This window comes from Clinocottus analis, unplaced genomic scaffold (genome assembly GCF_023055335.1).
Source record: "Clinocottus analis isolate CAN_PGR_092001 unplaced genomic scaffold, fCliAna1.0.p SCAF_16, whole genome shotgun sequence".
Classification (NCBI taxonomy): Eukaryota; Metazoa; Chordata; class Actinopteri; order Perciformes; family Cottidae; genus Clinocottus; species Clinocottus analis.
Genome location: NW_027175887.1, coordinates 8189637 through 8214804, shown reverse-complemented (window position 1 = coordinate 8214804; position 25168 = coordinate 8189637). Strand labels below are relative to the sequence as shown.

General features: G+C 43.4%; 1 protein-coding gene across 2 annotated transcripts; it reads left to right on the top strand.

The window, feature by feature from the left end:
• Positions 1-3046: 3046 nt before the first annotated feature.
• On the top strand, positions 3047-24689 carry ppap2d (phosphatidic acid phosphatase type 2D). Of its 2 annotated transcripts, XR_011077615.1 has the most exons (7): positions 3047-3858; positions 14548-14705; positions 14838-15121; positions 15240-15297; positions 17004-17180; positions 17408-17594; positions 24572-24689. XR_011077615.1 is itself a non-coding variant. In XM_068579455.1 (6 exons), the coding sequence occupies exons 1-6, from the start codon at positions 3651-3653 to the stop codon at positions 17510-17512; spliced, it is 990 nt and encodes a 329-aa protein (XP_068435556.1). In that variant the 5' UTR covers positions 3047-3650; the 3' UTR covers positions 17513-18940. The 2 variants fall into 2 exon arrangements, 1 of the variants encoding a protein (XP_068435556.1); XM_068579455.1 differs by lacking the exon at positions 24572-24689 and having other exon boundaries at positions 17408-18940.
• Positions 24690-25168: the final 479 nt, after the last annotated feature.

The window sequence follows — 25168 nt, the reverse complement described above, 5'->3', positions numbered from 1 at the left end:
GCAAAAGCAGTGCGTCTGTTCGCTTCCTGAACACAGCGTGTACACGTAATGAGGACGTTTTGATGTCTGATGGTGTTCTGCAGTGCCTATAGACCAAAGAGGAATCTCGATGGTACTTTCCCCTCAATGTTACTGAAGGAAAACACAGAAGGCCCAGATAATGGTTCTGCCTCTTGGGGCCGGCCCTTAACTCGACCACAATTCACACAAAAAGGAGAACGTAGCTCACAATTAGGAGGAGAAGGAAGAAGTGAAGAACTTCGTCATGAATTAATTCCAAAATGAATCATTCAGTTCCTTATTTATGATGTGATTTCATCAAAAGTGGTTGTGGAATGGTTGTGAATGTATCGTCTAACGATACTTTCTTTGTCAACATTGAAAGTCATTGCCTTGCTGTTTTTGCGCCCTATTTCCCCTTTTTTTTCCTCTACGTGTCTGTTTATTAAACATAGTAGATAACAGTGTTTAGTATACTTAACACTTCCCTGGAGCAAGGACATGCGTATGTATGTGATTAGTGTTTATGTGAACAATACAACCAGAAGCAAATGTGTTAATTCGAAATTGATTATTGAAGCTTTGAGCAGGGATTTTGGAATAGAAAAAGTCCTTTGTGTGAAAGGTGGATAAGGTGGGAACTGTAGACATAAAATGAATACAAAGTATTGAAACATTACATAATGTCAAACTGAATGTCACAATCAGAATTAATAGTGGAACTCACTTAATGTCATGATATGTTGTTTTCCATTACTACTACTTCTTGAAAATTCACACCTGCCCCTGAACTGTGGTCGAGGTCAGTAAATGTGGTTTCACTTTCACTGTTTGCACTTTGCTCGGGGAAAGTTTCATGGCAGCAAAACAGGATGGGCTTTAGTTTAAGTATGAGTCATCACACGGGAAAGAGTACTCTGAGACAAAATAGTACCTGCGGTAGTGGATACCATTATGTTCAAGTAGCACAATAAGAAAATCCTGCCCAGACTCGCTACTGACTTTAATTCACGGTGGCTGGAGGCCTTCATGGGCAGTGCAGAATAGCAGGGTTGCATTTGAGTTACATAAAAGCAGACAGAACACAGCATTTATATATCTGATAGGAAAAGCAGAATAATCAGAGCATCATTGAGAGTCACTTGCACATTTGTTGAGTATTTTTTTGGCCTGTAATGACAAACGTGAGCTTAATTAATGACGAGATAAATCACATTGTTTCAGCAATGTTTGTGGCTCGACTGCTGCAGTTTCAGGTGATGAAACACTTGAAAAACTCTCAAATGACATATCCCTGAATTAATCATAATATTTCGAGGCACAGAGGAAATGGGGAGAAAGTCATCATTCAAAACTATATTTTTATACATACGTTGTAGTGGGTGAGAAAGGTTAATGGGCCAAATTAATAATAGAAACAGTGACACATAATGACAAAGGAGGATGGAAAATCAGCTCAGAGTCAAATGAGGGCAATGACACCGACATGTAGAGTCTCATTGACTGACAGTGACCGCAATAAACAAAACTGATGTTCAACGCATTACTACACATTATGTCCTTTAATACACATGACAAAGTGACATCAGATCAGTAGAGCGGGGAATCATTGGGACTCAGTTGATGAACAGTGTGTTTACTTCCTCTGACTTTCTGCCCTATAAATGATGATTTACAGCCATCTAGTGGAACAGACAAACAGACACAGTCACATCATAAATGGTTATATGGTAATATGTCTCATCACTTTTTACTGTACAGTGACTGTGACATTGTAGTTTGTCTAAAAACATACTTGCTCTATATCAAAGTGGCCTTTTTCCCTTCCCTCCCTCCTTTTCTTTTTCTATCAATTCACATCTAATCAGCTGTACACCAAAATGAAAAATATTTTGTTATGTCGCACATTAGCAATACAATCAAATGCAATTGTTATGCACTGGAAGAATGGACTTTACCGTTTCGTTAAAGGTGAGTTACAATCACTGTAAATCCAAGATTGTGAGAGTGACAAACTCTGAACATTAGTGACTTCAAGGTCTTTGCCTCACTTTGCATGTTATCATGAGATAAGAATAAAAGAATTCGATAAGAAGATTTAAAGAGAAAACTAGTGCCATTCTATATATTCTAGATTTCAGTTCCTTCAATGAGTCCTTTGTATTTGCATTTGTGAAAATACGTCAAATGTAACACAGAAAGATACATGTTTTTCGTCTTGTCTTCTGCCATTTTATAAACCAAAATGAAAATATGTTTTAGTTGCAGGCCTAACTTATGTTGGACAAGCAACAACATAGTTTCAAAATGCTGAGAACCCTTTGAAAGGTTTAAGCAGCTGTGCTTGTGTCTTTACACCAGGTGGCAGGAAACCTCTTACACACAGTCTGCTACACAGTGAGCAAGGCATCAGGCCTTAAGTAGTTTAAAGCTGGACATCTTTGATCTGATCTTCCAAATGTCAATGAAAATCACAGATCTTCATCTTCAGCTGATTGATTTACATAAGAAATTCAATTTGTGGCATTTCATAAGGTTTCATGAATTTAACATAAGCTTCCCGTTGCAAAGTGTGTGTTCAGTTTGTGTTTTGTCATTGTCTATTAGCCTATTCATGTGTCTGGTTTATTGGCAGACGGTCAAACAGCAGCAGTCAATATTATGGAAAAATAAAATTGCCAGGCAGTCTTGCGTGTATGATGAGGGCAAAGATGGTGCAATCCATATCATTTCATTTATTTTTGTCTAAACTACTTCAATTTCCGATCGAGCTGAAACGCAATGATGACACCATCACGTGCATTCACAGCGTTACATCTCGATATCAGGCGGGTTGGCCTGTTGAAAGATGTTGCTTATTATTATTCTTAACCACTAGGTTTGTGCAAACGAAAACACAATCTCCTTAAATCGTTGTCGTTAACGTGAAGAAGGCCGGCAGTATCCTGTCCTCACGTGGGAGGGGCCGTTAGAGAGGACAGCACATCTCACCCACCGTCACGCAGCTGGCAGGTCAACCGGATCGAACATGTCGCCGTGAGCTCCAGCCTCATCGTTACACATTGATTTTTTTGTTTCTTTTTTTTATATATTTTTTTTTTTTTACCGCGGACAGCAGCTGCGTCAAGTCACACTGAACAACACCGGAAGTGATAGGACTCTCCAACCAAAATGAACGTTGCACAGCCGCTCGACGCACGGCGAGGCTGACGTTCAACCAGGGAGCACTTTATTTTGAAAGTTTGAACCAAAAGTTGTGTTTTTTCATTCATGTTTGTTTGACATAAATGCGGGCGCAGGTCTGTCCGGGACGTTTGAGAGTACAACGCGCTTCCACTCAGGAGAAGTTTTCGGGGAAGTGTAACTGAGTTGAAGTTTACTCGGATGCTGGTGTTGCCTCTTATTTCAAACAGCCTCCATCTTTAAAAAAAAAAAAAATACATTTCTCTCTGCACGCTCTATTTGTTTCAACCACAAACCTCAACAAGTCTGCTGCTGTCAAACTTTCGTTGACATGGATTTGTTGCACCGACGACGGGCGGACTGAAACCTTTTAGGAATACGCGACAAGACGGAACATTGCAATCCCTTTTTTTAAACATTTTTTTTTTTTACAAGTTGTCAATAACTTTTATTTTTGAGCTAAAGACATGCAGAAGTTCAACTCCACCGGTACGCACGGCACCACGCTGCCCCGGGACGCGGAGCTCCAGCTGCGGTTAGCTGACGCTGGAGGGGCCGGGGACGGAATGGAGAACGGCGGTGGGATGCATTTCCACTCCCAGTCCGAGGAAGAGAGCTCGTTTTGGACCAAGAAGAAGATGCTAGTCGGTTTGGATGTAATATGCCTATTTGTCGGTAAGATTATGTGTATTCACGTCTTTTAATTGAATAGTTATCATCTGCGGCGATGGCGAATGCGGTGTGATACACAAGCCCTGAAGACCACTTCATCACTTCAGATTTTAAAGTTGTGCATGCACAATACCCATCTTTAAAAAAAAAAAGGACCCACACACTTCTGTCATCTAAGTCTTTTTGATTGCACGCATGTGTCAACACGAGATCCTATCCAGTCTTTTGGAGGTTAAAAGGAGGTTACTCGAAGTTGGCTTTCGGGAGGGGAAACACATCGCATGGGGATTTGTAAAAGTAAAACGAAGCCCGCAAAAGCATTTTTCCAGAGAGTCAAATGGAAACCGTTCAAACGGGCTGAAAAGTTTCAGCTCGAGCGGGTGGATGGGTGGGAGGTGGAGGGAGGGGTGGAGGGTGTGGGGGGTCTCAGCTGGCAGGAGCAGAGTTGTCCCGGGAACTCATCTGTTCCCATGGTAACTCCTAAAGTTCCCGGGAGAAGAACGTGGGAATTGGGATGAAAACATGCTCGTGTCCTCGTGCTGAAAATGACCTCTGTTCCCTGGGCTCGTTCTCCTCTCTAACCGCACATCATTTACAGTGCTCATGGAAGACTTTACAGGCAGGCTTATAGTTTAATCAAATTAACCACCAGTTTTCACAAGGAGATTAGGCAACTTCTACTGGCATCAACTCCTGGCATAACCATAATAAAGGAGTGGCAGAAATTAGTTTCTCTGTAATAGCATTTGAGTATGGAATCCAATTGACAAAGGATTTCAAAATGTTGTCACACAGTACTCAATCATTTTAATAGTAACTGTCTATTTATAAAACAGTGAAACTAAAGAGTATTTTCTATCACCATTTGATTATTTATTTTTCACATCGTGTATAACCACAAGGCCTAAAATCCAAATGTTTTTCATTTTAAATTGGAGTAAAACAAGCTTGCACATGTTTACTATTTTCACTTTATCAATGGAAACAAGATCTAGCTGAGCAAACATTTTGAAATTAGTCATAATCAGCAATTTGGACAAAAATGGACATATTAACATCAGAGGGCTCTATTTGTTCAAATTGTATCATGGTTTGAATCAATAGAGCAGGATAATATTAATTATGTTAGTTAGGATTATCACAGTTGTATTGGCTGGTACTTCATATAATCACTATTACACATTCCCTCATCGTGCCCTAGGAGTTAATACATTACAGAGAGAGATATTTAAATTCTCTTTGGCAGAAAAAGTCTCACAATTGTGCCAAGACAGGAAAAATTCGCAGTACACGTGCATAAAGTTGAAGTTAATTGTTCTAAACCTGCAGGCAGCATATTCTTGGTGGACAGCAGTTTGTTCATGTTGTGCTTGGCAGAACCGATTCATGTGTTTACAGTTCAAAGTACAGCATTGCATCTTCTTAGGGGAACGTGGAACATCAATCTGGCAAAAATCTAGTGACTGGAGTCAGAGAAGAAAGATAAATAATTTTCTCTCATAAACAATGTGGCAGAAATGTCTGACAGAATGGAAATACTCCATTGGAATACCACAACCTTAGAATTGTCCTGGACTCTTTCAGAGGTCAAAGTTAGAAGCCAGACCATCCTCTGGAAAGCCTGCCTGAGGAACCTGCTGTCCTGGGCTCTGCTGCTCGCTGAAGCGTGAGGTTGTATAACTTCATCGGTTTAACGTTGCCATCTCACATGACTCTGATAGGGAAGGGATCTCCTGTTGTCGTGTGAGCGGGTATTTGGACCGGCAGTAAATACGAGAGAGGCGGAACCCGTCGAGGCAGACTGACAGGTCTCAGCCTCGTTGGCAGTTAAAGCGCAGGAAGCGCGGCAGCAGGCAAAACGACAGTGCAGGCCGTCAGTTTCATTGTTGTTTTTAACCCCTGCAGGTATGCTATTAGCTGTTCTCTCGGCACCCTTCACACCAGCTTTGTTTTGTGATTAGGAAGTGGCTATAGCGACCCGGCATCAGTCAGCACCGCAGAGGAAACGATCTCTCTCGGTTCTCCTCTTGAGACGCACGCTGAGCACGCCACTTGCTTTCTCACTGATCTGCGTGCCCTGACTCCTCTGAGCCCCACTGACTAGATTACCGCAGTGAGACTGAGTCACTGAGCCTCAAGCTGGTCGCAGCTGAGAGGATTTAGAGAGTCAGTTGGTCTTGTGACTGAAGTTAAAGGAGTTCACCTTCTCATTCTCAAAAGTTCTGGCTTGATTTAAGTGGGTGATACGTTTTCAACATAACAAAAAGTGCACGGTGTACTGAAAAAGGAGTTTTCACCTTGGCTCAGTGGCTGGAACCCTTCCTGTTAATCATCACATCTGGTAAATTGTTTACTACACAATTCTGTACTGACAGGAGAGCATAATAGTTAATAATATAGAACAGTAAAATGTAATAATGCATCCATTCTTGTTCCTGGGAGATCTAATGAGATATCAGACTACTTACAGATGTCTGACTGCATCCTGCCTGTCTCTGCTCTGTTCACCATCATGTCAGTTATCGAAGCCTGACCTTGACTCATCTGTGGGCATTCGGCAGTGAATGCCATCACAGAGGAGATGAATTGAGCCCTTTATTTAGCTAAACGTGCTTATCTCTGACTAAGCCACTTTTCCCTTAAACATGCCATCATCCCATTCCCTCAGACAGTTGGACCCGCCGGCATTATTCATCCTGTTAAAGGAGCTCATTCACTACTGTAACTGTGGAATTTTACCCTGAAGCATCCTCATTATGTTATCAGCTGAAGAGGGAATCCACAGTGGTCTGAGGTTTTCACAGCCTCTCCATGTGTTCCAGTATTTTCTTCACATTTAAAGTGGCGGCACAAAGTTAGTACAGCGTCTCATTATGAATAAACTCTAATCTGTCTGTTGTGGAATGCTGGGATATTGAGGACACTAACCGAGTCTTTGACTCCGGTTACCTGATCATACTCATACTCAACACCGGGCTTGTCTGACACTGTTGTTCTTCAGCATTGTTCATGGCGCTGCTCTGACACGTACATGATGGATGCTGCACAGAGATGCATCGCTCTGGTTCAGCTCAATGTCGGCATCTTCTATGCAAGCTGCAGAATGCAAGTGTTTGCTTCTGTGTCCTGTTGTGTGCAGGCATTCCTGGTGGGACTGATGGGGTTTGACAGGGACAGACCTGACAGAATTTGCACCCTGTGGCTGGATCTAAGATCTAGCGTCCAGCCACCCAGAGGTCAGGAGGCGTCAGGTATTTGTCATATCTGGAGAGCATGCAGAGACAGGCCTCCCAGCCTGGACTGCTGTTTCCCTCCTACACAGGTGGTCCTCGTCCTGTCACCACCCCAATAAAGCCAGTTATTGCCTCTCTTAAGAGTAATTGGCAACTGATTGGAAGTGGCACTTGAAGACCCACCATTAGCTTATACAGCTTAGTGGTTGTGCCATTATGGTTGCCACGAGGCTCGACCTTCTCGTGGAGGTAATTGTGAAATTCTTTCACACCTGATATGCACAAGACGTAAGGCTGGGTTAGAATAGTAAGAGAGAAAAAAAGATTCACACTGTTGAGAAACTGCTTAGACGCGTCTATTTAAAACAAGAACAGGATCTCATTCAGTCGTAAAAACAGAACTAGCTTCTGGATAATATAAAAAGTGGAAACTGGAATCAGATAATCGCTGGTAAGTGTGTGTTTTTGTTCAAGACGTGAAGCAGCATGCCAGCAAGAGACGAACGGTATCTACCTAAGTGATCAGAATTCTGAAAAGGCTCCCTCTTTTCCGCTTATCTCTTTTTTTTCTCTTCATTTTTGTCTTCTCCTTTTCTTTTCTTGTCTTCAGACAAACTCTATTTTGAGACTGAAGGTGTTCCAGCAATGTCGCGAAGTGTGTGTTTTACGTCTGCATGTGTGTTTTGGGCGGGCGGCGGGATAATGATTCCTGGTTCTGTTCTTTTGGCAGAGAAAGCTGCCAAGTGAGTGAGACAACAAGAGGCCAGCACGTCACAGCATGTCAGTGTGTACAGGGCCAGGAATATTAAATTGTCTCCTGTGTGTGTATTTATGCGTGCTTATGAGTAGAAGCGCGGGTGTGGGCGTTTGTGTGTATGCGTCATCGTGGCTGTTATAACGTGGACACCCTACTACAGCTGCCATGTGCGTGCTGTTTGTTGACAAATTTGCCGGTCCTGTTTTGCTGAGCGTTTCAGGCCCTGATCAAACACGCTCTGAAGTTGTGGAACACACTGGCGTCACTCTGCGACGGACAGATGGAGAGAGCCATTAAAAATGTCTCATTCAAATCATTAGTCAGTGGAAGAAGTACTTTCTCTCTCTCCCTCTCTCCCTTTCACTCGTTCTCTCTCTCTCATTAGTGTTCACATGCATCTCTTCCCTATTTGACAGCACTGCAGAGGTCCAGGAATCCATTAGCTGCACGCTTCCTGAGACAGACTGTATGTGCACATGTACTTTGCTGTCAATACGTCTTCCTTCACCCATTAGAGGTCAGGCCTTAGAAATGTCTCAGTTGCCTGAAGGCTTAGGGGCAAGTAAAAGCCTGAATGAGGGAACAGCCCCGGGGTGGGAGAGTGGAGTGAGGGGTTAGAAGGGGTTGGAGAGCTACAGTAGGGCTCAGAGGTCAGACCCAGGGGCGCCTGAGGGATCTTTTCCACAGCTGTCTGTTTATGTCCTATCACAAGGAAGTAGCAGTGAGAAGGATTGACGGTTCAGACGGCAAATAGCTCCAAATGTGCTTTTAACGAGACAGCTGCAATCTTCTCCTCGATGACGGTTCCATAAGTGCTCAGGGTGGTCCATAGGTATTAGCCGTAATGAGTGAACAAAGATGTGTGTAGTGCTCTTATCCTCAGTGCTCATTAGCTAGAATGGATTCTTTTCTGTAGAGGCTTCCCATCGAAGTATCTAGCTGGATCTGAATGCAGCCTGGTTCCTTGCCTTTGCGTCTTTTTTTCTGTCCTCCGATAAGGAGACAGCCCCCCTCCTCCCTTGGCGCCATGGCATTGTTACCCATCATCAACTTTTTTATCATTGTGTTGTATTTCACCTGCTAGAGCCTTCACTTCCTTCATCCTCCCAAGCTTCCCTCTGAAGTTGTTCCAACTGCATGTTCCCCCCAAAACCAAAACACGCTGACAAAACAGCCCTCAACTCTCGCCATACATGCAGAACTACCACAATCAGGGTGCACCGTGCCAAATACCTCCCCTGCAGTCTCGACCACAACCCTGTGTGGTTCTCACATTGCAGACTGCCAGCCCCCATGTCTTTGCGCACACCCAAAACCTTCATACCGCAAAACCCACCGGAGAGCTCCTTTCAAGCTTCCCAGGTAAATACCAGAGCGGCGGGTCCTTTTTGTTCCTGCTGAATCAGACAGACAGGCAAACAGTCCACTTCAGACCTCACCACTCTTGCCCTGAACTCCAGAGCCGGGCTCCAGGAAGCAGGTCGGTGAAGTGTGGAGAGAACAGAAGCAGCTGTGGGAAGCATGTCGCCACTGGCCAGCTGTAACAGTAACAGTGAGAGGGGCATGCTGCAGCTCTCCTGCTGCACTGCTGGAAGGTGTAGCAACACAAAGGCAGTCGGAAGAGACGTTTATTTTAGTTTACATACGCATTTCTTTTGTGACTTTGCACATCAAATGTGCCATGATAAATGAAGTGATGGGTATATCTACTTTAAGAGGCTGAATGGAGTCCAGCAGCAAGAGATGCTGATGATAGCAGATGGCTCACAAAGATCCAAGACTGTCGTGGCTCCTCAGTGCCTCTTTGTTCTTTACTGATTACTCCCCCGATCTTTGTGCTGCCATCAGGGCAGATGAAACAGACAAGTCTTTCAAAACAATCCGACTAATTACCTAAAAAAGGAATGTATGGGTGCAGGAGGCCAGGGGTTATTATGGATCCCACTGCTTTTCTTCACCAGACACACCCTGTGAAGCATGCAGGCACCCAGGATTGGCCAGGCGTCCAATGGGCTATTCTGACCCTAACTACTCAAGGTCAATGCCTAACCTCAGTTGATCGTCTCTACCTCAACCAGCCACGTAGGCTGGATCTTGCACTGGGATTCATAATTACACTCACCCTTATCCCACCTCTTATTTCTGGATTGGCCACAACGAATGAACAGGAAGAACCACCTTTCTAGGTAATACGCATAACAACACTTTAATTAAGCTGGTGGCGGTTTATGGCTGCCAATCATAATCACAGCGTTGTTGCAGATGACTTCACCTCCTGTTTAAGTGTTACCTGCCTGACAATACAACAATCTGTGTACGTGTGTCTCCCTTTGTTCTTTTGTGTGCTTGAGCCTGCGTGATGGTGCATACAGTCTTAGACTGCCAAATCCTTTTTTTAATATACATATCAGGTGCCCTCAAAGTACCTGACTCAAACAGAACAGTAATTAGATGTAAGAAGAGATCAAGGCTGGCTCATGTGGCGACAGCCTTGATCTGTTGAAGTCATTATTGCACAAATAATTGTACAAGCCCACCCGGCCCAACTGGAGACTGCTATTTGTGAGCCTATTAGGATTCAAATTACGTCACTTCAGGGCTCAGTCCAACAGAGTACTTTTTTTTTACACTGTTGACTTGTAGGTAAACAAGCAGCTTAACATTTAGCTGTGAAGCACTGGCACGAAACTGCGGAGGGGCCCAGCGAGGGTCGACCGCCCCTGAAGGGTGCAGTAAGCTGGGCTGCAGCCGAGGCTCAGCCGAGTTCAAAAACTGCAGGCCGGACCTGCGTTAACAGGTTGCTCACTAATTGTCTGTCCTCCAGTTCTATCAAAGGGCAAATAGAACAAGGCCTACACAGTCAAACATTATTGGATGTGATGAAGCGAATGATCATTACTGTGGCTTAGATAAAGCTTCAGGCTGAGTGTCATGCTAATCTATGAGGACTCACAGGCTGTTTGTCTGACAGCAGCAGCATCCCTAACTCATTTAGGTCTGTGATAATAAGCCTGTTTGCCTCAATGCATTTAGGATTGTTTGACTCTTGCTTGGTTGATTAGTTCTTTTTTCTTGGTGCTGGTGGGTTTTGTGGTGGTTTGTTTGGTTGTCTGTTAGTCTATGTGGCTGTGGGTTGGGTTTGTTTGCATCCCAGTGTGGTTTTAATGTGTGTGTGGATGTTGTGGACATTCTGTTGGTTGACGTGGGGTCGTGTTTACAGAGCGGGTCCCAGCAGAGCCCAGATCTCTGACCCTCACATTCCAGAACCGCCACTAATCGTCTTCGTCTGCTGTTCTCTGGGGATGAACCCCAACCGCATCTCCATCTCTCCAGTTTTCTCTCACCCAGCATTACCGCCCTCACCCCCTTTTGTCAATGGCCATGCAAATTACCCTAGTTTTTAGTTTGACATTGTATTGATCAGCAGATGTTAAGCAAATGACTGTAAAGCATGTGGATGAATACTCAATTGCAGTCTGTCTTTAATCACTTTCTCCATGTTTTGTTTCCTTCTATTTCTTGTATTTGGTTGTTGTTGTTCTCCTCTCACAGTGAGCTCATTCTGGGCTGTGGTCATAGATGTGTAAATTAGAACCAGAAGAGTTTCTCAGAGTGAGGCACATATCCCCTCGGCTCTCATTCCTCCTCTTCTCCCTCCCTCCTTTCTCTTCTTTCCCCCTTCTTTCTTTCTGTCCCTTTTGACTATTTGAAAGCATTCCTGCGTTGAGTGTCAGGCCCAGCGAGCAGCACATTTTGGCCTGGCTGTGTGAGCCGACCCACTCCTCCGCCTCCTTTTGGGTCCCCTCGCAGGCCTTCCTGGCCTGGCTCTCTTCTGAGCATGTCTTGACCAGGTGCTAAGGTTTGCTCACAGCTGCCTGACAGATGATGTGAGGGTCTCTGGAGTGTTTTCCCGTCTTGTTGTGAAAACTGTTAATGTAGTTGTAAAGAATAGACATCTACTGTGACACGGGAGCTGTGATTGTGCAGATACCGAGCAGCTTTGCATGTGGTTTTGATCATCGTTGCTTTGTGTTTTATATATTGTACAGCACTGATAGTTTGTGACACAACTCATGTGGATTGGATTTATTTTAATGAGAAGCTTTGCAAATATCTTTGCCAGAGTGGAGTGATCTTTGGTTCAAGGCCATTAAATTCTGAGTCTGTCCGTGGACTTCATGCAATAAAGGGAAAACAACACAAGCCATCAGCTCTGGCAGGTCTGAGGCCATACAATATGCTGCACTTCAGGGATCCCTATGTATTGAAAATGATCCATGTTCCTACTGTAACCACAGTGTGTGGTCTTTAATGGAGAATCTGTCCATTCCCTCTGCGTCAGTGCAGCATAATATTGATTATTGAGAGAGGACTTTCCATATTCAGGAATCAGATGAGGACACAGAGAGAACATGTGGTATGAAAGCAATGTTTGCCACTGAACTGACCTTGTTACACCCAAAGCGGTTCATTTATGGCGGAATAAATGTCAAATGCTGTAAGGTTCTTCATGTCATTCCCCTCTTTCACGTCTTGTCAATTCCCTAACTTCTTATTTTCCATCAATCCATATAATGAGAACTACCTCAGTAAATGTAAGCTCCCATCACCCAATCAAAGTTGTACTTTGAATATTGAAATCACAATAATACACTGATTACAATACATAGAGATGATTTGTTCATTTTGCTTCATTATGTCACACACACAGAGATATGCAATGCACATTAAAAACACTTTTTTGCATAACAAACACCAGTAACTAAGGTGGCAACACAGCATTCACGTTCAATATTGTGAGATTCTGCCAATATAATATTTGACTTTAAAATGATTATTTGGTTATTTGGTTTCCATGGTTATTTCAATGGATTGCATCAGATGATATCCCCAATAAACTCAAAGTAATAAGTTGATAGTTTGACAAAATTCAACTGACATTTGTTAGGAAAGCAGAAATTCTGAACATAAAACACCAAAGCTTCAAAAGAAAAAGATGAATACTGTATCGTAAATCTCTCTGTCTAAAAAAACAGATGGTACCTGTATGTCTATGTGTGTGAGGTACATTTATGTAATTTATGTAGGTGTGTGTGAGGAGACGCCTGTCGATGTGGCAACTGTGTGAGATGAATGAGTGATCGGGGTCAGAAGGGAGGTGTTTCCTATCTCTCTCTCTCTGTTGGCGTCAAAGCCTCCGCTATCTGCCTGCAACGTGTTTCCCTCCCTCACTTTCTGATTGAGGCCCTCCTTGAATTATATTTACGTGAGCTGGCTTGTATCAGTGTTTTGTCTTTCTGCTAGGGCAGCTTGACTTTGACTACAGAAGTCACTGACTTACAGTATATCCTTCTTAACAAGCCCTCAGAGTTGCCTCCTGGTGTGTTTTCTCCGCAGATTGGCTCACACCTATAGATTATTTCCTCGTTAATCCTTTATCAGTTCAGTGGGGCTGAATGAGTGGTGTGACTAAGGTTGTGATAGCAAACAAGCTGAATAATAAAACTGAAACAAAGTCTATGTGGACAAATCTTAAACTGGGTGTAGTAGGTCAGGGGTTAGTGCCCTGCTTTTTGTGAGTCAATAAGTGTTGATTTATTGTGCTTCTAGACTTGTTTTCAAGGCCGTCCTTTGTGTTTGAGTCTGTATTTGTGTGCAGTTCCTTCTGCTTGATTTTGAGTGTGTATCCTGTGCACTACACAGTCACGTAGTCTGAGATTCCCTGGCAGGAGCAGTGCTATTGGCCTGGGTGCGTTCCAGCCAACCAGCAGGCCTGGGATGACAGGAAGAGGCACAGAGGTTAATGATTAGTCCCATGTTCTCTCTGCATTCCACGGGGTGACCAGGGGACATGGGATACATACGGCACAGAGAAGCTGAGCAGGCTCTCACAGGGCTATCATAACACAGAATAAAAGATGTGCAGCTACGTAGTCTCCAGTTCCCGGGGATGCAAACACTCGGTTTCCCTTTTTGTCATCATTAAATTGTTGAAACACTCTTTTACTCAGTGAACCTATTGCATCAGGCTGCAGGGTTTGTTTGCTCAAAGCGTGTCAGACCATGAACCGCTTTCACCTGAAACCAAGTTCTGTTAATTAGTGACCAGCCAGGAAAAGCAGCCGCCTTATTTGTAGGACAATTGTTAATGTCAGATTAAATGGATTGAACGAACAGTCACTGCTTTCCAAAAGAAACAAACTGTCATTGTTACAAAAAAATATATATATACCTAGCTGGTCCTACAGTGGGTTTATTGTCCTCTTTTGGCACACTGAAATCTCCCTCTCATCTTCTTCCTCCTTCCTCATCTAAATTCTCCACTGTCATGTCCGTCTGTCTGTCTGTCTGTCTGTCTGTCTGTCTGTCTGTCTGTCTGTCTGTCTGTCTGTCTGTCTGTCTGTCTGTCTGTCTGTCTGTCCATCCGTCTCTCCGTCTCTCCTTCTCCCTGCTCCTCTGATGGAAGCAGCTATTTGAGGAATGCTTCAACCCCTAAGAATCTGGAAATCCTGTCACCGGATGACTGATGTTCTTTAAAGCTGCTCCCCTGTGCTCCTTTGAGACCACCTTTATGTCGGCCGTCTGTACCAGCTATCTCCGTGATCATTGCTGCACAGACCACATGCACAAAGACATTCATCAAGCCATCTTTTTTTTTTTTTTTGTCTTCCTGCCCTCCCTTTCTCTCCCACATCTCATCAGCCTCCATCCCATTCTTTGCGTGTGAGTTTAAGGCAGTGACTCCGTACCAGCGAGGCTTCTTCTGTGGAGACGCCAGCATCACCTATCCCTACAAGCCGATAGAAGCCATCCCTGACGTCCTGCTCATCGCTGGTGGTATAGTCATCACTGGTCTAACGGTAAGACAGTAATAGCCGTTCAGTACTGATGCAATGAGTGTAAGACTACAACTAAAATACTGTTTCAGTATTTGTGCAGCTCTACTGTTTGACTTATGTTAACCAGATTCTCTTGTGGTTTTTCCTTCTCAGATCGCTTTGGGCGAATGCTACCGGGTGCGTTACCGAGGTGTTCACTCGCGGGCTTTTGTCGGAAACTGCTATGTGTCGTGTCTCTACAAGGAGCTGGGAAGCTTCCTGTTTGGTTGCTGCGTGGGTCAGTCTCTCACTAATATGGCCAAGCTAAGTGTGGGGCGCCTGCGACCAAACTTCCTGGATGTCTGTAATATCACCTATGCGTCCATCAACTGCACTCTGGGCAGCTACGTAGCCAAGGTCTCCTGCCACCGGCATGAGAAGATGGTGGAGGAAGCAAGGTGTGTGTGTGCGCATCTTTACACTCTGGACTGATTTGGTTTGTTGTCCAAGGGCGGGGTATACATTAGCTTGAGTCATGCAGTTAATATGTACCCTGTATTGATCTTTCTCTTTCAGGAAGTCTTTTTTTTCCGGCCATGCTTCCTTTGCAATGTACACCATGCTCTACTTGGCAGTAAGTCACATTGTCCTTTAACACACACACACACACACACACACACACACACACACACACACACACACACACACACACACACACACACACACACACACACACACACACATCTGGAATGTAACCTTCACATTCACCTGAGTTTGTGTAATTACAATAGTTGGTACTGTGTTTACTATGTTGAGGGAATATTACAACTCAGTTTCATTTCTTACGAGAGACAACACGAATCCCTAGAGGCCAAGAACGCTGCGTGCAACTATTACCTAGATTAGCTAATTACACATGCACAAACACATGTGCTGTAAATATATTCACACTTCCTGATCGTGAGGGAGCAGATCTTTGAGAGCAGCAATCCTCCAAAGGCATCCTGCTCCAAGCTGAAAGAGCTGGTGAGACAGAGAAACAGAGAGGAGGGGAGAGAGGGGGGGAGTTAGAGAATGAGGGAGAATGTTTTTCCATGGGGAACATGAATAGATGAAGAGGCTGCGCAGACAGAGGAGGCCTTGTTGTGTTTCTCATTTGGGGGGGAGGGGGCGTTGGGCTGAATATGCCTGCTGAGAGATCGACAGGCTTCTTTCAGCAAGAGACACCCTCTCAACCCCCCCCACCTCCCCGCCATCTCTTCATCTTTCTCTTTCTCTCACACTGCACTGCCCAGTAGTCATGGGTGCACTGTGGGAGTAAAACGACAGTAAGATGGAGACAAAAGCACATTATTAACCATAACATGTCCACATTCCTCATGTATTCCCCCTCATTAACACATAACTTATAGTTTGACTGAAATAGTGGGTTGCGTATATCGCAAAAAATGTATTAAATTAACTGAGGATGTTGCTTAAAGAGGAACAAAATAAGATCACAACCTCTCTTACTTGCATTTGTGTACTATAGAAGTCCAAATGAAAAGCAAGCCCTCTCCAATCAGATAGACACAAACAAGGATGAGTAAGAGAAGTCTGAATAAGAGGAATAAAAGGGTAAAGCAATGAAGTGGTGTGAGAAAAAAAATCAAGGGCCTCAGTGTCCGTTAGCCCCGTTCCTCCAGTTCCTCTCCACATCTTACTCTGTTGTTTCAACATACACACTGCAAGCACAAACACACAGCCATGCCTGCAAGTTTGTTGCTAGCAGACTGTAGATAACCTGGAGAGATTGTGTCAAACCTGTAGCTACATGCCACCCGGACCGTGGCCAGCTGCTAGTGTTTAAGGAGGGAGCAGTGTGACACCTGCTCTCATTTGGGGTATGAGAGAGAGAGAGAGAGAGGGACCCGGTTAGACTCGACCTCACCGCAGGAATGTAGGCCATATGCTCCCCAGTGGTTGACGGGTCCAGACAGACCTCCAGCTCCTCATAAAGCTCGCCCTGCATCTGCAACGAGCTCGCCCCGTGACCCCATTTCTACAGACACAAACATCCATTCTGTACAGCAGCGCTGAGGCAGGAGATGAGGATGAACAAAAGGAGGAAATGGGCTTTAGATAGTGTTAATGGACCCGTGCCAAGCTTCTCTTTCCCCTCTGGGAAGCAGACTGAGTGGATGTCCATGTTTCACTTCAAGGTCTCTCTCTGCTTTAATTATTAGGCGTAATCAGTTTATACATTATCACACAAGCACCTACATGCTTGCATTCACTTTTTTTTTGCAGTAATTACCAAGTCAGCAGCAACATAATAACAGCATTTGTCCTCCTTTGCAGTTCTACCTGCAGGCGCGGTTGTCGTGGCGAGGAGCTAGGCTGCTGCGCCCACTAATACAGTTCCTCCTAGTGATGATCGCCATCTACACCGGCCTGAGTCGCATCTCCGACTACCGCCACCACCCCACCGACGTCCTCACAGGCTTCATCCAAGGAGGGCTCACTGCATACTGGGTGGTATGTCAAAATTTTGGCTGCTGTCTAAATAGTCTTCTCTAACAGTTGTCTCTGTCTTCACAGGATTTGTTTCTGTCTGCTCTCTGTTGACTGAGTTAGCTTAAACAATAGGCTCTCTCCTTCATTTTCCTCACTCTGATCTCTTGTGCTGTTTATAAACAGTGAATGATTGACAGCGTGTGTGGTCTGTGTATATTTCCTGACATGTTTTGTGTCTGTGCCTGCAGGCCTTCTACATCTCCTCCATGTTTAAGCCCTGCGCCCGTCCAGACCTGTCCCCCACCAGCATGTCTCTGGAGAGTCCACTGTCCAGCCAGCAAACCGTCTGTTAGCAGACACATGCATTCATGCCAGGAGAGGGAAGATAAGTGAAGACGGATGACAGAGAGTCAGGGAGGGAGTCAGATAGGACAGGTGAGGAGCAGAGAGAAGGGTTCTAGGAAAGGGAATCGCTCTCGGAGAAGAATATGATGAAAGAGTACAATCTAACACATTGCCTGCTCTTTTGGGGCATACTGACACACATACATTCACACAGTAATCTAATGTTCACACACTCACACATGTGAAATACAAGAAGCACATTTGACTGTTAGTCAAACCCGTCCAGTGAAAAGAACTGCATAGTTATATTACAGATATTTTTATACATATATATGAGGAAAAGAAATTAAAAAAAAGTCTATTTTTCAAGATGATTTTTAGAAGCTGCTAATGTTGATAGTTTTTGGATGCTGGTGATGGAGGCATTTGGTCAGTGCAGTTAGTGAGCTTTTAAAGCAGGACTGGTGACTCCTAGGACGGAGCGAGGAGAAAACGTCTCCTCTTCGTTTTTGATCTTGTGTTCACCTTGGAAAACATCAGCCAGCAGCTGTGAACTGAGACCATTCATCCTCAGATGTAACGGCAGCTGTGTACCAAGCGATATGGGACAAGCACTGGCTTCAAATTGGACCCATCTGCACCTTCTGTTGTGCCACTGCTATCAGACTGGCCCTCTATCGCTACAACGATAACCTGAACGTAAGCAAAAAAGAAGAAAAAAAAAAACAGTATTTGAACTGTAATACAATGTTATCTTTCTTTTTGTGTAACCAAAGTAGTGATGGTTAGGAATCTGACCGAATAACTTCCCTTCCTCACCACTACCATCTTTCTGTACTAACCACTTTGACTGTGTCTTAGAGGTGGAGGTTTGACTGAATTTTGTAACCTTTGACCTTTGCCCCCTGACTTCAATCTCTGAGCTGCACCTTGATTTATGCCACTCTGACAGGAGGGCCGACGTGGCGGCTCTCCTGTGCATTTTTATTAATAGCACTTGAACGTACATAATGGAACCTTCTCATGATAATCAATATTATATATTTTATCACAAGTTTGAATAATCAGTGTTTATTTTTGTTCATCTAAGACTCATACACTATGTTTGTTTTTGCTACTTTTTAATTATAATTATTCAAATTGAATGTAAATAGCCATGTCATTTTATAAACCATACAGAATTTCAAAAGTATTAGTTCCAGTTTTGGACAGTTTATTATTAAGTGTTTGTATTTACTTTTGTGTCAATCAGGTACGGAGAGTTACTATTGTATCTGTTGTAACTACTAGACTGAGCCACAGATATTATCAGAAAGCTATATTTTATGTGTTGCCAGTTATTGGTGTTTGTTTGTTTTGTCTGTGAATGCCAGAAAGGCAGAAATAACCACTGTACTCAAAAAAAACCAAACCAATAAACTGAATGTTGAATGTTTTTAACTTCTTCAGTCCTCCATTATTTCATTATTTTCATCTCAGTTGTCTCAACTGCAGCAGAGTTGGTAAAGTAAACTATTTAGCCATTTGTAAGTCAGTCAGCATCCAGCTATTACCAGACTCTGTGAGGAAATAAGGAACTCTGGGCTCAAACTAAACATAAACACTGCAATGATAAGTGATTTAACCTCTTGTTTTGTTTGGGGGCTTCCATTCCTGTGCTCTCCTCGTTTCTTTCATTGCATCTCTCTCTCTCTCTCTCTCTCTCTCTCTCTCTCTCTCTCTCTCTCTCTCTCTCTCTCTCTCTCTCTCTCTCTCTCCTCTTCGTTCTTTGCCTCTAGTCACTCTCAGTCCTTTTTGAGTGCAGTGGAGCATAATGGGCTGTTTCAGGGGGTCATGCTACCATGGAGATACTAAGCCAGATACAGGTTGGGGTGTCTGAGGCGTTTTCTTTCATTCCTTTTTTTCTCTCCTCGATCCACTTCGAGGCCGAGACAGAATGAAAAGCAACCGAGATTAGACTGTGAGAGAGAGAGAAAGAGAGACGGGGGAGGGGGCGGGGGCAGCTACAGTAATGGGGGAGTGCATAATGCTGAGGTAAAGGAGACAGACGAGCAGGTAAACTGGTCCAGTAATGAAGGGAAGCATGGAGCATTTGGCAAAACAGATAGAGCGGTAGTTATGAGAGAGTGAGGGTGATGGGCGTGAGGCGTCAGGGTGGGAAGGAATGTGATCGTGGTTTTCAGGCCGGTATTGTTTCATAATAGAGTAACTAAGGAGACGAGATTCATTCCTGAGCAACATATAGTTTATGCCCGTGCTTGTGTGACAGGTTCTTGTCTCTCCTTGTCTCCCGGTCTCCTTGTTATTGTCTCGTGTTTAGGTGTGTGTGACAGAGCTGAGCGAGCGGCACGCTGCTCCCCTGAGCTGAGCTTACACACCCTGTCAAACATGACATCTCGTTTACACTGTGACTGGCGTCCTCCTCGCTAACCCTTTGGCCCTAATAGCAATGAATGGGGGTCGACAAGCAGAGGCACATTCTGTATGTCTAGATTACGGAGGTCCAAGCAAAAGGGCCTCAGTATTTACACTGCTGTGACTGTGCACACAGTAGGAACAGTAGCCGCACACTGTGGTCACTTAGAATGAGGGGGGTTCAACTCTTATCTCAACAGGTGAAAGCCATTACTAGCCACACTCTTCCATGTGAAAAAGAGCTAAACCCACGTTCTCATTCGTCCTCGTACTGAACTTTTAGGAATTCCCTGATAAGATTTTGATTTTTTTGTGGAATTGGACAGGTGCAAAAATAACAGGGCGGATGTTGGGGAGTGCTGATCCAAATCAACACATCGGATAAGTATGCGGTGGATGGCACGTAGCTCACCTGCGTATCCTTTCACGTCTGTTGAAAGCACACTTGTGTCACATGTTTTTTTTTGTCACATTGATAACATCAGCAAGGCATGTGAAGCTCAGCCAAACTCTATTTGCAAACCTCTTCTGTTTTAATGGATGAAACAGTAGATGGAGGTGTAAAACACACTTCTTCCTACAGTCCTCACAAAATTGAACCTGTCTTTGTTTACTACCAAATGAAATCTGCTGCTTAAGGCTGTGAATGAATTCAACTTGCGAAGAGGAAAAAAAAAATTGTCAAGTCAGAGCTTTTCGCTGTGGGACTCCAAAGCATTACAGATGTAGTCTCTGGAACTCTGCTGGCCTCTTATCCAGCTGTGGTCCGAGTCTTAATAGAATTAAACAGGATTAATGGGCTCTTTAGTATGCTCAAGTTCAGGCTTGCTCCCCCAGCCTGAACTGCTATGCATATTTCTAAATCTCCTATAGTAATTACTCAGTGAATACACCGACTACAGCCATTAGGACTGCAAGTACGCACATTTTGTCCTGATAGGAGTCTGTGAAAGGCATTAGTTTGCATGTTCCCGCTAGATAAATCTTCTTGCTTCCCCTGTCTTTGCTCTCTGCAGGGATTAGGATGTTTTAATAAGCCACACTGGCTCATTGAATAAGGTCAACCTCAACACTGACGCACAAAGAGTTGAACTACAGGTGAAGAGCAAAAAGGTGTTTGTTTGCGCAAGTGTGTGATGCTTGTGTATTTCCTCACATACACAACAAAAAAATGCACACAATGTTTATCAGTCCAGCACATATGGTATGTACAGATAAGATAGTATATATACTATCTGATGAGGACAGTTTCATTGTCCTATCTGATCTCACTTGGTGACAAGCAGATATGCAGATACACATACCGTTCTGATCAGCTGAGGCTACGTATTATTTTTTGAAATATAAATATTTTAGATACTTAAATTTTAAATAAGTTGCAGAAGGCGACAGAATGAGAGACTCACATATGAGCGATGAAAGGACTCTGTGGAAGAGTTACTCTCAAGATGAATAAGAGTAGCGTCAACTTATAGAGCACACACTTTTCAAAGAAACTAATTTCCTGTCATACTTTTTATGTCTGCTCAGGGCTGAACATTTCTTTGGAAGACTTATTATATTCTGTTGAAAAGTAACCATGCCTCTCACTGAAGGTCTTTTCTTACTTGCCTTGTCATGGCCAGTCATGACAAACAGCCAATTGGGCAGAAAATGTCCCACTATTAATCATCTTAGAGGTCATATTCTTGTCTTTGCAAGGATGAGGTGTTACAGAAATACAATACAATGGGAAAGGTTACCTGATAAGACCTGGCGCCTCCATGTGTGGAGTGTTTATTTGAGTGTCGAATGATTTAGGGTAGGGTGACCTTTATACCTGCAGCTTCTCTTTGTTGAGCATAAGGTGTTATTAGGCCAGTGATCCGACTCTTCCTCAGCTCTCTGTCACTTGTAAAACAACCCAGAAGTAAATACATTTTCAGGTTCAGGGTAAAAACTAAAGATTTGATCCAGAATCACAACAAGCCAGTGAGACTTTGACATGCCATTCTTCAATAAAACAAGCATGACTACCAGTGACTAGACAAGACACGTTGTCAATAGAGATAGCAAACCACTTTGTTTGTATTGTGCAGGATGAGAGATGTCTACTGTGTGTTTGTGTTCATGTGTATTCTATAACCTGCAGGCTGCTGAAGGCTGACTGGAATGCAAAAACAAGATCATGGGAATAAAAACAATAGTGGGACCTGTCTGTTAGATGTCAGTGACAACTGCAGTGGAGAAGTGGGAGGACGATGTTGGGTTCCAAGGTCAGCACGCTAAGCCTCCCGCAACACACACGTTCACATTCAGTGGAAATGTAATAGTGACATGACACTCAGCCCATGTATAATACCAGCTGGGGAATCATGACAACAGCTCATTTATTACTTGAGCAACCCACAGTACTCAAGTGAACCTCATAAGGTTAGACTTACACAATTAAGCTCAGCGGTCTTGAGATGATATAATAAGTGAAACGTCTCAAGAAAATTCTTTTGTGTGTTTAGCATCTTTATGTATGTTTAATTTGTGTTTTTGCTGACATGTTTATGCTTTAAAATGTGTGTGAGCACATCTATATACACATCTGTGTGTGTGTACTAGTCAAGAGGCCATTTCCCTCACACATTCCTTTATAATGTTACATATACACTCTCCCTTGCACAATTTTGTACTCCCCCACATATAGAGTTGTACCCTTATTGTCATTAATGTGAGAACACTAGCTTATTGTGTGTGTGAGTGGGATTTGTCAAAGAGAATAGAGAAAGAGAAAGAATTATAGTGTTTGTTTGAGAGAGAATAGTAAATGCGTAAGATTAAAATAATGTTGTGTGGATGTTATGGTAATGTCTGAGTTTATGTGAGAAAGAATTTGGAATATGAGAGACTGTGTGTGATGCTGAAAAACAATAAAAACACATCCATTGGGGTTTGTTGCTCGTCTCGATTGGTTTGGCAAGACTGAGCTTGTGGAATATTGTGGTATAACGGATATTGTTGAGTTTGTTTATCGACGATTATGCTTTTCTTCTTGTGGTAGACATACTAATACACTAGACTGTATCATGCCACAACGTGTCAGTGGTTTTATCACAAAAGTAGCCAACAGATATAGCACTTGCTATATATAAGTCCCGCCCCCCGAGTAAATGTAGTTTGGTCAAACAAACTTGAGCATAAGCCGGTTCAAGATAACAGCATAGGGGGTTGGACGGATATATTCACAATGATTTACTTTACTCAGGTAACCTATTCCGTTGGAATGCTAGACGTCAAAATAAATAACGCTGCTAAACATTGCCAAAAAGTTACTTGCGGGTGAACATAGCAGAGATAATATAACAAAGTAAGAAAATCAGACCTCAAAACAAAAACTAATTAGAGGAGCACTGGTACGCCTGGCTGGTGTGGGAGCCAACACCATGGAGCTGGAGGCTCTGGTCATATTGTTGGGCCTGTTGCACGAGAAACCAGAATCAGGACTTCACGAGGCGGACCCTGCTGCAATGAATGAGAGGATGAGAATGAGAGGATTTCTAAAGGGACCCTGGTGGAGACACTGTTGTCAACAGGGAGCCCAAAAATCAACACAAAATGAAAGTTCCTCGTTGCAACCTTGATAATGTCCATGCAGATTCAGATTGTGAGACCAATGCATTAGGACTTGCATAGTATGTTACCTTTGCACAGACATAGCATAGTTTAACAGCGACCTCGGCCTGGTTTTAAGATCACTCAACGAGTGCAGAGCAAAAAGCGGGATTTATTTATTTATTATTTCCATTGTTTGGCCAATGTGAGTACAACATACTACAAATGTGTGTGTGTGTGTGTGTACGTTTGAGTGTGTAAGAATGAATAATACAGTACTGTGTGTGGTGCATGAGCATGTTTGTGATGTTGAGGGTGGCGCAGTGTTGGTCCTAATTACAGTCCTCCCCAGGAACCTGTTTGAATAACATGGAGCATTAAAAAATCTGAGGTCACACTGACAACACTGCAGTGCATCACAGAGCCAATGAAACGTGCTTGTTGGATCCCAAGAAACAGTTAAATACAGTGCAGGCCTCTCTGTCTTTTTGCTGCTGTGTGCTTATGTGTGTTCATCCTTTCATCTACACTTGTCTGCATGTTAGTGTGATGATAGCTTAGAACCAATAGTTTAATGAGCATATGCATAAAACAGACACCTGACAATATTCCTGCAATTCCTCGTTATGAATGAGGTGAACTAGTGAGTAATTTGTGTGTAATGCTGATCTGCTAACATCACTTGCCAATGAAGGCTTGTGTAATTGGTAGATAAAGAGTAGTAAGTAAGTAAAGTACAGTAAGTAGCTAAGATTATCTTTAACAACGGTAATTATTTCATTGTTGTTATCAAGTCTGTTGCACAATCTTAACTGTTCTACTTGTATTAGGTCTTGTAGTATTTCTTAAAATACATTATCTTTTTCCTGGCATTATTCGACAACAGGTGGACTACGGCAGCTTTTTTGATGTATTGTTTACTGGCATTTGGTGTAACTGTTGAACAATGTCAGCCTGACAGTCACGGCGGCTGGACACCATTGTTATTAGTGCTAACCTTAAGGGGGGTTGAGTTGTGGTTACCACTGTCCTGTAATTATGTTTCTCCTTCCCCTTGGATGTGGTGACAGATGATGCCGGCAGGGGAAAAGACAGAGAAGGAAACCTCCTGTTGGAAGATGAGGAATAATGGCATTGACGGGCAGACAATCCCAGCTCTGGAACCGCAGAGGTGTCTACCTGTCTAGACACTGCACAGCTGTCTCCAGCACCAGCTCGCACACTGCAAAAAAGAGGTCCACAAATGGGACTGTGTCAAAATATATTATAGATGAATGCAACTTAACTAGTTTATTTGTTTTTTAATGAACATTATTGAATTGAATTGAACACGATTATGTTGGTACTTATTATTAGTTATGTGGTCAGCCTTAGCACGCAACCTAGCCTTATTTCAACTGTGCTTCTTCATGCTATTACATGTCAGACAACGCTACCGTGCAAATGGTCCATTTTTGCAGTAAGCTTTTAAGTTTGTTACCAGGTGCATTTTTTTTTTGCAGTGTGCAGCTCCCCTGCTCTTTTCTGCATTCTCCTCTCTCCAATTTTTCAGGTGAGCGCCTGATCGCCTCACTGATCCGAACACAAGGCTTTGTTTATTTAACAATAGGGCTCAGCCGAGTGTGAAAAGCTACAGAATGGCTGCCTGAACAAAACATGACAATGAT

Coding starts and splice junctions, on each gene's coding strand:
- ppap2d (XM_068579455.1), top strand. CDS start 3,651: ATGCAGAAGTTCAACTCCACCGGTACGCACGGCACCACGCTGCCCCGG. Junction 3,859..14,547: donor TGTAATATGCCTATTTGTCG/GTAAGATTATGT, acceptor ACATCTCATCAG/CCTCCATCCCATTCTTTGCG. Junction 14,706..14,837: donor TAGTCATCACTGGTCTAACG/GTAAGACAGTAA, acceptor TTTCCTTCTCAG/ATCGCTTTGGGCGAATGCTA.